Below are 12,643 nucleotides of genomic sequence, written 5' to 3'. Positions count from 1 at the left end.
AATCAGGGATAAGATGGGGGTCATGTAACATTTTCAGTTTCCTCAGGTTAACTTAACAATCACACATAGAGATTTTCCAGTCAGTCTTGCAATCTCTTCTGAAGCTACAACAGAAGATCGAATTCTGAGGTAGAAAAGTAAAAAAAACAACAAGATAATATTTTGTTAGCCGTTGTAGATGATGTTGTATGAGTTATATCAGGTCAGACTGTAGTTTCTCTAGTAAATAATGGTGTATCAACCTCCTGCTAATTTCAAAGCACCATGCTAATACAGCTAGCTAAACAATGGGTGACAGTGGCGGGGTAGGTTGAAACATGAACTTTGAAAGTATACAAACACACACACACATACATATGAATGTGCACATACAGACATGCACAAACACACACAATATACACTTCCAGTATTCACATATATTGTATTGTTGCAGTCATTTATTTACAGGAAAACTGTTGTTTGGCTATCGCTTGTAGTTTTGTTTACCTGTTACAACTCACCCCAGTATGTGCTACAACCTACCCTAGTTGTGGGGTTGGATGTAACAAATGACCACTTTGTATTTGTCATCTCACAAAGTCTGTGATATAGTTTAGGAAGTTTTAATTGTTGATGTTTGTAGTAGACAAATGTGAGTACTTTGAATAAAAGTTTCAGTCATGTAGCTAAAAAAAAGGTAGTTTTAGGTGCTAAAGAAAAATTTTTGTTACAATCATCCCCGGTCTCCCTATTTGATACATTTTTAAAGTTTTCATTACATTTTGGGCATGAAATCCACACTGAATCCACCCTTCTGGGCTGCGTTTTTCAAAAGTAATCCACTTGGATTTTGGATAAGAGATTGGATCAAATCTTAAAAATGGGTTTTTCAAAAGAAAAAAAATTGAATAAATAATCGGGTTAGATCACGTAATCCAATCTTGGTTTTGATCCAGATCAAACCTTTAGTTTGGGTTTTTTAAGACCTTTTTTGTAGGATTTGGATCACTTTGATCCAGAAAATCTGGATTAAACTGATCCCATCAGAAGGGTGGATTCAGCGTGGATTTCATGCATGTAATGAAAACTTAAAAACGTATCAAATACTATATTAGGATCATGTATCTTACAACATATCCTATTTATTCATAAGGTTTTAATTGTAGTTGTTTATCCGTCAGGCTATTAGCTGATATATTCATGGTTTAAATGAGACATTTAATTTTTATTAATTTGTGAAACCAAATAACTTTGGTAGTTATTATGAATTATTGTTATTAAGATGGTGGCACAGTGGGTAGCACGATCGCCTAAACACCAAGAAGGTCGCTGCTCGAGCCTCGGCTGGGTCAGTTGGTGTTTCTGTGTGGAGTTTGCATGTTCTCCCCGTGTTTGCGTGGGTATTCTCCGTGTGCTCCGGTTTCCCCCACAGTCCAAAGACAGCTGAATTGAATGAAATTTTCCATAGTGTAGTGAGCTATGTGTGTGAAAGAGTGTGTGTGGGTGTTTCCCAGTCTTGGTTTGCGGCTGGAATATGCTGGGTAATTTGGGGGTTCATTCCGCTGTGGCGATCACTGATTATTAACTCATGTAAATCCCATCATTATTATCATGGGAGGTGTGTGCACGACGTCCATCGCCGTGCAGATGCACTGATGTCTACCGGCCACAAGGTGGAGCTCCATCTTCATTTTGACCATCCAAACGACACACCTGATCAGGAGGGAGAGAAAGAAGAAGAGAACGAGAGAAAAACAATTCCCTCACAATCCAACAAGGACGCTGATGAAAGCCCATTCAGGTGTATAACATGTCCTTATGATTTGACCTTTAAAATAACTTAATCAGTGTTTTGGAGTTTGGGAAACATATGACAAATGTTGCAATATAGATAAAGCAGAGTTTGAATATATTTCAGTATGTAAAGAAAGTCAATATACCCGTGAATGAAGTATAAATATGACTGTGCTGGAGTTAATTTATATTGTTATATTAAAACAACCTTATGGTTGATGTTTCTCATTTTAGATCAGAGGAGGAGGACAGGAGCCCATGTCCAATCCAGCAAATGAAGGACATCCATTGTCAATTTCAGGACAGTTTGAGTACCTCACATCTGCAGAGACAGCTGGACTGAGACAGGATCATGAAGATTTACAGTGAGTTTATTGGAAAAACCTAAAATATACATGATTTTCTAACAATCAATTATCAAACGTGTACATCTATTACTGTACCTACAATATTGCTGTGAAATATTTTAACCTTAAGCATAACTTGAACCAACTTTCAAATCATTTTACTTACTTTATGTTTTACTTTACTCATTTGACTGTGTTTTTGCAATTCATTACCCTACTGTTGACTCATGGGTAGGCCCACACGGAATCTGCGAGCGCAGAATTCCGCAGATTTCTGCAGATTTTTAGCCTATTATTAATTCTGTTTATTTGCTTGAGTAAATGTGTAAATCTGAATTTATTCAGTTTTTATTCAGTAATTTATTACTTTTTATTAAATATATTAAGGTTTTATTTATGATACTCCGCTGGATACTCCCAAAATAATTCCGCAGAAATCCACAGATTTTTACCAAAATTCTCAGCAGAAATAGCAAAAAACCTCCACAGATTCTATCTGGCCCTGCTCATGGGTTAAAAATGACCCCAACACCATTAGTGTGGGCCATATATATATATATATATATATATATATAATGTAAATTAGTAAATATTAACTAAGGGCCAGTCACATATCGCATCTTTTGCACGTGCAAGTTTGTTATTTCTGATGGAGGCACGTGGCTTGCATATATAGAGCGACAGACTCGTGCTTTTTAGACGTACCTACTAGTTGAAAGAATGCCGCGAGCGCCCTACACAGAGAAAAAAAAATACAAAATGAAAAATACCAAACAATTTTGTTATATAAATGATCGAGAGGTTCAGCTGCCTTTCTTCACTGTAAAAGGGAAAAACCTATATAAAAACTTACAGCTATTCTGTAATTTAGATTTACATTAGACAAATACTACTTATTTATGTGTTCATTTATTTATTTATTTATTTTTAATTTAATTTAATTAGATTTACATTAGACAAATACTACTTATTTATTATTTGTAATTTAATTTATTTATTTAATTTATTTATTAAAATTTTATTTATTATTTTAATTTCTGTAAAAAATAATAAAAAATTTATTTATTAATTTATTTGAAATTAATTTATTAAATTGTTATTTATTTATATATTTTCATTTATTTTAAATTTATTAATATTTAATTAGTTAATTTATTTTGATTGTTTAACATTTATTTTAATTCATTTACATTTAATTTATTTTATTGTCATTTATTTTATTTTATTTATTTATTTAAAATTAATTAATGAATTATTATTTGTTTTAAATTTATTTATTGAAATTTTATTTATTTATTACAAATTTTATTATTTTTATTTATTTTCAGTGTAAAATTATTATGTTTTAATGACAAAACTTTTTTCACTTATTTTTAAGTCCAAAGAGAATTAAACTATTCTTTGTTTTTATCATCATTTTATGTTGTATTATTTGGTTACTAACCAGCAATAAACAACACTTTAAAATATAAGGAGTTTTCATGTGATTTTCCAAACTAGCAGTGTTTTGAAAGTAATGAATGCATAATAATCATGATAACCGTGATTATTCTTTAGACTATAATCGCAAACCAAATCGTTGCATCCCTAATTACCAAGTTTTGTTACATTTCGACGGAGTAAAGGACAAAAAAAAAAAAAAAACAGACATTTTCCATGTTTTCTTTTTAATGAGAAAATAATTATATATGTGTGTAAGAGTGAGACTTACAATTACTATAAAACAATATAAGCAGAATATTAACATACAATAAGTGGTTAACATGTCAAAAGAGGGCTTTAAAAGCATGATCACACCATAATCAACACTCCTTTGGTTTCTCCCAAAGGAAATAAAACACTCATTAAACCTTTGAAAAAAGCATTTGCAAATGGATTTGTTATAATAATAATAATAACTATTTAACAACAAGAGCAAAACACACAACATATTTTTGGTGTTACTTCAAAAGTCAAAATAAAAAAAAACACTGCTCACTTGGTTCAAACGGTGGTAAAAACAATACTTGTGATTTCACTGAAGGCAAGAGTTTTATTTTAAAAAGCACTGAAACTGACGCTGAAAATGAAAATCTACAGCAGCAGGCGCAGTACTTGTCATGCACACGGGACACCGGCGAGGTCATTTCTTGACTAGACGTCTAAAATAGGCTAGTTGCATCATATTAGCGGCATTTTTGAAATTTGCATGCAAAAAAGTCTGTTGTTTATCAAAGCCTGTTTCTGCCACAGGATATAGAAATGTGCAACTTTTTCCTCACAATTCTGAAACTGTCAGAGAAAAAAGGCAGAATTGCAAGATATAAACATCTGATTTTATTGCAATTGTCAGTTTAATAGACTTTCTCTCATTACTGATGGTATTGGATGCAAATGTTTTTTTTAATCTCAAAATTGTGAAATAATCTATTTTTGAGCACTATTGGTAAAAAGCACGTTGGGTTCTAATACAGGGACTTTAAGTCACATTTTTCTGAAAATGCAAATGTATTTTTTGCCTTTCCTTAAAAATTCATTTACATTTCATTTGTAAAAATTGTGAGATAAAGTTACATTACTTAGGAAAAAAGATTTTCGCTGCAATTTAAGTTGATTGGCTTTCCAACAATTCTAAATGATTCTCACAATTTTGACTGCCTGTTTTTCTCAAAACTGCTCAAAAATTCTAAATTCTCAAAATTACAAAATTTAAAAGAACATTTCTTAGAAAAAAAGTGAATTAATTGTGACTGTTGCAATTGCAATGTTTTCTTCTTGAGTTTTATTTTTCTCAAAACTACAAACTAACTCAAATTCATAGTCTCAAAACTGCTAAAAACTCTCAAAATTCTTGAATTAAAAGTACATTTTTCCATAAATGCAATTTTTCTGCAATTGCATGTTCATATGCTTTCCTGCGATTCTGATTATTTCTCGCCACCTTAAGTTTTTGTTGCAGTTTTTTTTCTCAAAAAAATTAAATAAAAAATTTCAAAAAAATGTACAATTTCCAGAATAAATCTGAGAAAAAAGTCAAAATTGGGATGTTAATTGTGACATTATTGCAATTGCGATGTTTTCTCTCATTTCTGATTTTTTAAATAAAAACTACTTACAAACTCTTAGAATTTTTGATACAAAATAAATAAAAAAAAATAATAATGTTACTTTCCAGCTGAAATTTTGAGAAATTGACTGCAGTTTTAAGAAAAGAGGTCTGTATTGTGCTATGAAACTTCGCAATCACCTCGTTGTTTATATATATATATATATATATATATATATATATATATATATATATATATATATATATATATATATATATATATATATATATATATATTATAAATACCTTTTGTAATATATATGTATAAATTATTCTGTGGCATAAAGAAGCTTCATTATTTGTCGATAGCATAGTGGATATATCATGATAACAGACGCAGACCTTTTTGCACTTGAAATTGTGCCATAATTTCACTAATATGATCGCAGTGCTCGCTTTTAGTCCCAAGATATCATCACAAACTGCAAATATTGCTCAATCTCTACTCAATCCTTTGTTCAATCCTCTATTGTTCTACATTAAAAGTAATTTTGGCCACCATCCTATGCTGTAGGAATCCTATTATATTACAGGTTTGAACATTGGCTTATTTCTTATAATTTAGCTTCATGAGGTAAAAACAACCTTTTTTTTGTCCATTTCTCATTCATTATAATACAAAAGATGAGCATTTGAACGCTGCCCATGTCACGATGCAAAACCTGTCAGCATCACGGTCAATACTTTCCAGAACTAATCTGTGCTAGTAATGTTCCCTAAACACCTAAACAAACTGCATATAGCACGGCATACTTGGCCCTCAAATACACACAACACGGTATATATATGAATAAATGTGCGGTAAAAGTACTAAACACCCAGTCATTTGTCCAAAACTATTTCCCATTCGTAGGAACGCTGTATATATCTCGCTGCTTAAATAAAAAATATTTTCCCCTTATAAAATTCAAATTTTTCGCTCGCCAACAATAATCATCTCATATCAAAGAGTCCAAGTATAAATCCAACATCCTAAAACTGATGGTCATTACACAATCTCACATCACGCATCGAAACACTTCAGAAAGTATTGAGAACTACAATCTCTTTTCATCTATTAAATAAAGTTCAAGCACCTTCTATCAGAAACATTCGTGGTTCCTATTGGTGTAACTTTATGGTAATGCACGTTTCTAAGATTACAAATACTTAACGTATATACTCATAAAAGGACAGCAGTCCATTAAATACTTTTTGTGTAATATATATTATACGCATGTGGAAGGTACAAAAACAACAACGAAGCCACATTGCTGAATGATGCTTGTGGGATTGTCTTCATTTGTGGCTTTAAAATGCATCCGAAGGCAAAAATTAATGTAGTACATCACTGATGTCAGTGTCCTTTTAAAGATGAAAAAACAAACAAACATATTTTTACATGTTATTGTGATATTTTTGAAACAATATGGATGAAAAACCCCAAAAAATAAACCATTTCTCACATTATACTGCTGCATTTACGTTTCTGCTTGTAATGGCTTTAAAAATGCCAGTGTATGCAAAGAGAAACGTTCACCTTTCTAAATAAAAATGAAGCCGTTCAGCAGTGTGGATACTTGCGTCTTTCAACATGTCTTGTTCTTTTACTCATTTTTACATTCCTCTTCTTTCATCATTAATGTCACGATTACCGGCGATCTAGCGTATGGAGATTGCTGGAGAACTACAATTCTATCACTGAACCAAACTACAACTACCATGATGCTTAGCGCTAATCAATACCAGCTACAGCTGCAGACTATTAGGGATGGCTGACGTGAAACTGATGTTTCGACACTGTGTCGAGACCCTGAATTGTTTCAAAACACTGCACTGAAGCATGATCCAAAACACCCAGGTTACGTGACTATGGGGATTTGAATCACCCAGGTCAGGTGACTAAGGTGATTCGAAACACCTAGGTCCTGCGACTAAGCTGATTTGAATCACCCAGGTCACGTGACTAAGGTGATTCAAAACACCGAGGTCACGTGACTAAGGTGATTTGAATCACTCAGGTCAAGTGACTAAGGTGATTCGAAACACCCAGGTCATGTGACTAAGGTGATTCGAAACACCATTTCATTTGACTAAGGTGATTCGAAACACCCAGGTCACTTAACTAAGGTGATTCGAAACACCATTTTATGTGACTAAGGTGACTCGAAACACCCAGGTCACGTGACTAAGGTGATTTGAATCACCCAGGTCAGGTGACTAAGGTGATTCGAAACACCTAGGTCCTGCGACTAAGGTGATTTGAATCACTCAGGTCACGCGACTAAGGTGATTCAAAACACAGAGGTCACGTAACTAAGGTGATTTGAATCACCCAGGTCAAGTGACTAAGGTGATTCGAAACACCCAGGTCATGTGACTAAGGTGATTCGAAACACCATTTCATTTGACTAAGGTGATTCAAAACACCCAGGTCATGTGACTAAGGTGATTCGAAACACCATTTCATTTGACTAAGGTGATTCGAAACACCCAGGTCATGTGACTAAGGTGATTCGAAACACCATTTCATGTGACTAAGGTGATTTGAAACACCCAGGTCACGTGACTAAGGTGATTCGAATCACTATTTCACTTGACTAAGGTGATTAGAATCACCATTTTTACTTGACTAAGGTGATTCGAAACACCATTTCATGTGACTAAGGTGATTCGAAACACCCAGGTCATGTGACTAAGGTGATTTGAGTCACCCAGGTCATGTGACTAAGGTGATTTGAATCACCCATTTCACGCGACTAAGGGGATTCAAAACACCCAGGTCATGTGACTAAAGTGATTAAAATCATTGGTCATTTCAGAAGTGTTTTGAGACCTGGCGAATCTGCGTTTGACAGTGTTGGAAAAAAAACTCTATTTCATGTTGGCTAGTGGACGGTGCGTGTGCTCAGAGTACTTGTGCTTCAAATGGCTTAAGTTTGAATTCTGATTTTAATCCCGTTTTAATAATGTTACTTTTTTATAACCAAACCAAGCCATATTTAATCACAAAGTGTTGATTCGGATGTCCAATGTTAAAATAAAACATGTTACAAGAACAGAGCATTTAAAAACTACCATCTATAGCTACATTGCCCTGCATTCGAACCAATTATCTCTGCAGGCTCGTCTCACCAGAGCGATACATAAAAATTACCACGAGGTGTCACTGTAGAGACGGGTTTCAAAACATTTTGAAGCTTCGACACATTTCTTTTCACTGTTTTGATGTTTCATGAAGTCTCACTTTGCCCATCACTACAAACTATCTGAACTAATACACACTCACGTACAGGTGAAGATCATTCTTACTGATTAATACTGCTCGGGGATCCTCAACTCCGTTGTCAGCCTCTCACCATTACAGAAGACTCAGCCCAGTGTGTGCTGTGTATGTAGTTCTAGTAATCAGTAAGAATGATCTTCACCTGTGTGTGATTTGTCTATTAGTTGGTCTATTAGTTTGCAGCTGTAGCAGGTGTTGATTGTCACTAAGCATCATGGTAGTTGTAGTTCGGTTCAGTGGTAGAATTGTAGTTCTCCAGCGTTCAGCATAGGGTAGATCGCTGGTGATCTTGACAATAAACATTCCTAAAAATCTGCCTATTCATATTCCTCTCTACACTATATCTTCAAGTCAAACAAGGGCCCTTGTTAAAATTAAAATTACTTAAAACTACTTAAAATTAATTTTTAGACATTTCCTGTCTTAGGTCAAGGGATAACCAACCTAATCTCACAAGAAAATGTAACTATTTTACGTTTTGTCAGTTTAGCGGCTAATTCGTTAGGATATATACGAGTTCAGTAGTATGAAAATGTATGACTTTTAAAAAGGAGGTGTGGCATCAAACTCCACCCCTAAATCCAACCGTCATTGGGGATAAAATTTTACTAAAATGTATCAATGACATCGTACAAACAAATTACAAATTAGTCACTAAATCTAAAAGTTACGAATTGGTGTGAGATAGTGTTGGGATAACCTAAACAATGCCACTGCTTCTTCCTCTTCTGCTTACAAACCTTATTTCTCTAACAAACCTCTCAAAATTGCCTGAAGTATACTGTTTTTTTTTTTTTTGGGTTTCACATGTTTTGAATTGTTTTTTGCACTATGTATTACTAAGTATACTTTGTGTTTGTGCTTTTAATAGTCCGTTCCCAGATTCTGCCCATACTGAAAATGAGCCATGGTTTTATTAAAATAAAACCAACAAAGCGGGCTTTTTGTTCTGTTTTTGTACCCAAAAGCAACCATTATTTTAATATACTAACTATAATTTCACTATGGTAGATGTAGTCGAACTCTGGTTATACAAATGGCAACCAAAATATAAAAAAAAAACATGGTTTCCCTTTGAACTATACATGAGAAATTTCGGTAACACTTTAGTTTTGATACCAATTCTCACTAGTAACTATAGTGGCTTCTTACAAAGATATTGGGCTCTATCATACACCCGGCGCATTAAGGCGCAAGAAGTGTTTCCACCACGTGTTGTTATTTTCAGGACAACGCAACCTAAATTTTCCACCACATTTTTTAGATAGCAAATTCATTTGCGCCACTTTGTGGACTCATGGGTGTTTCGATCTAGAAAAGAGGTGTGTTAAGGTGCATTGTTGGTGCGTTGCTATTTTGAGGAGCTAAAATAGCTGAAGTTCTAAAGTCCAGCGTAGAGCGCGTTAGTTGGGATGTAAAGCAATGCACAAATATCTTTACAAATGGAAAAATTAAAGGAATAAAATATTAAAAATAAATATTATTTTCTACATAAATATAAAAACCACCGCCTCCAAGCCTTCATCATCTCAGGGGGGCTTTTTTTGTTTATTAGTGACAATTTACTTTTGTATAATGTCATCATTATTAGCAGTATTATTTACTAAATGCATATTTATGTTTGCTTTATTAAAAATAAGCATAGATTTGTCCAACTGTCAGGTTTTGGACCATTTGGGGCACAGCATGTGTATTTGGATATAACCACACTTTGACCACACGTCGTTATCATTGTTAATTTATTTGTTTGCTGGTTATTAGAACGGAATTTAGAAATAGTTTTGAAACAACTCTTTGCGCTTAACAAACAAAATTAATTATGTAGCCTAATGCATGTTTGTGCGTACAACACGTTTCCTTATCCATGGAAGAGAAAAAGTGAAAAGAAAGGCCAATTGGAGGAGGCTTATTCTTTATCCTCTGGCTGCAGATACTGTTTAACTGTTTTCTCGCTAGTGAAGCATTCCGTTTTTCCACTTACAAAGTCCGGATAGAAAATATTAATGCGCCATTGTGCGATGCAATTGACTCTTAAAAAGAGTGGGAGATGATTGGTTTATTCTCAAAACACACCAATAACTCATTCGTCCTTAAAATAGCACAAGTGGATTCTAAAACGTCCTTAATATTTTTGCACCCTGCGCTTCAGACTTTGTGCCTAGATCAATAAAATAGAGCCCATTGACTGTTTATTTGTACTTATAAAGTACATATTCTGCATGATCTTATTGTACATCCCAAATCCTATCCATTATCTAAAGCCAACTTCTACCTTAATAATCAACAAATTAGGAGGTTGAGCGAAAATCATAGGTAATTGTTTTTTTAGTAGCGAGAATTGTACCTTAAAATAAAGTGTGACCCAAATTTCTGATAGTTATTTGAGATTTCCTAGGCTAAAGTGGAGATCATGTGGACATGTGATTAACAAAAAAATGTATTTTGCCCTGTTGGATGCTGAAACCCTTATTTTCTTTTCTAAATGATCTTATAAACATGGCTCCAATCTTGATCAAACCAGAAAACCAGTTTTGTAAATTCCAATAGCACAACAATTACTTCATTTCCCCATGCCTTTATATGTTCACACATATCTCTGTAACGCAAAATGATCCTCTTACTAATCCTACCTGCAACATAAATGCCAAAAATCCCCAAAATGTCCTTGTCCTTGCACATTCCACTTGCTCAAAATGAATCAGCACAAAATAAAATGCAGCAAATTGGTAGTGGAAATGTAAAAACGGCGGGTCTTCGTTGTCTTTATCTGGAGCCCTTTATAGTAGCAACATCCCATTGGCTCCAGAAATAGACAGAACAAATCTTCAGAAAGGTGTGAATTCCCAATAAATACTTGTGTTTGTCCTGTTGCACACTTTCCCTCTGTTTTGTTTTCCATTCTTTTCAAAATAGAGGGTTGGGTTTACTCTTCTTCTTCCTCTTCCTCCTCCTCGGCGTCTTCCTGGTTGGCATAAATGCCGGCCTCCCACCGGACAGCCATGTTACTTTTTCTGCGAGTCACTCGCGTTGCTTCCAGAACCTGAAGAGAAACATCAAAAAAAAATGTGGTTGTTTATTTTTATATATTTTATTAATATATATATATTTTTTTGCAGTTTAAAATTGAAGTTGACATAATACACAGATAAAGTGTTGTTAGTAAAATGAAAGGGGTCATGAACTGCTGGGGTCATAACTGACGCCTGTTGCCTGTTTAAATAGGTGGAGCTGATTTTAGACTCACAAGTAAACGCCCACTGCTTTGATTGGCTGAGAGTTTTGCATATTAAAAGGGCTAAACAAACAGCAGAAGTGGGTGTTGCTCTTCAGTGGAGGTGGGGTTTATCCATCTTATTACATCATAGAGTAGAACATCTCAGAACCTGTTTTTTTTAGATGGTCTTCAGTATAGGCTGATTTTAGAAGAACCACAAAGTATTGAGATCTGAAAAATTGCAGAATGTTTTTATATTACTATAAGCTCACAGCTGATTCACAGTTCATTACCCCTTTAAACAGCAGTATACTGCATTATAATAGTTTTAAAGCTGTTAGTTTTTTACTTAAAAGTGAGTAAACCCATTGCATTAAAAGTGACAAGTTAACTCTACTTAAAAAAGGTGAATAAACCAGTTCAAATTGTAAAGTTTACTTAATTTATATAGTTAAATTATTTAATAATTGAATGTATAATTATACCCTTAAATTAGTTACTTAATAATTTTAGGGTAACGGGTTTGCTCACTTTTTAAAAGTCAACTAATTGTGCTAACATTTACAATAAGGTTCATTAGTTAATGCATTTACTAACATGAACTAATCATGAACAACACATGTACAGCATTTATTAATCATAATTGAACATTTACTAATGCATTATTAACATCCAAGTCCAAGCTTGTTAACATTAGTTAATGCACCATGAGTTAACATGAACTAACAATGAACTACTGTATTTTCATTAACTAACGTTAACTAACATGAACAAATACAGTAGTAGATGTATTGTTCACTGTTTGTTCATGTTAGTAAATGCATTGATTAACTAACTAATAAACCGTATTGTAAAGTGTGACCCTAATTGCTTTTAACAGTCTATGCTGTAGAAGGTCAAGGTTGACTATTTGTTATATTATCCATGGCACAGTATATTTGTTTCTGTGTTTATCACAC

The 12,643-nt window shown here is 33.7% G+C and overlaps 3 protein-coding genes across 24 annotated transcripts in view; 1 reads left to right on the top strand and 2 right to left on the bottom strand.

Annotated features, from left to right (window-relative positions):
- Positions 1-12,643, bottom strand: part of lyrm7 (LYR motif containing 7) — a 434,641-nt gene that overhangs the window by 47,076 nt on the left and 374,922 nt on the right. The gene's annotated exons all lie outside the window — the stretch shown is intronic.
- Positions 1,719-12,643, top strand: part of plppr1 (phospholipid phosphatase related 1) — a 373,854-nt gene continuing 362,929 nt past the window's right edge. For both annotated transcript variants that reach the window (XM_073913746.1, XM_073913744.1), the window contains exons 1-2: positions 1,719-1,780; positions 2,008-2,138. The gene's annotated coding sequence lies outside the window, so the exon portion shown is untranslated. The remainder of the gene's footprint in view (positions 1,781-2,007; positions 2,139-12,643) is intronic.
- The window catches only part of palm2akap2 (PALM2 and AKAP2 fusion), a 219,445-nt gene continuing 210,572 nt past the window's right edge, over positions 3,771-12,643 (bottom strand). For 19 of the 21 annotated variants that reach the window (XM_068223712.2, XM_068223713.2, XM_068223715.2 and 16 more), the window contains one exon: positions 9,281-11,510. In XM_068223712.2, the coding sequence (XP_068079813.1) occupies positions 11,394-11,510 (117 nt within the window). In that variant the 3' untranslated portion in view covers positions 9,281-11,393. 21 annotated transcript variants of the gene reach the window in all.

This window comes from Danio rerio, chromosome 10 (genome assembly GCF_049306965.1).
Source record: "Danio rerio strain Tuebingen ecotype United States chromosome 10, GRCz12tu, whole genome shotgun sequence".
In the NCBI taxonomy this organism is placed as follows: Eukaryota; Metazoa; Chordata; class Actinopteri; order Cypriniformes; family Danionidae; genus Danio; species Danio rerio.
This window is presented reverse-complemented; position numbering and strand designations above follow the sequence as displayed.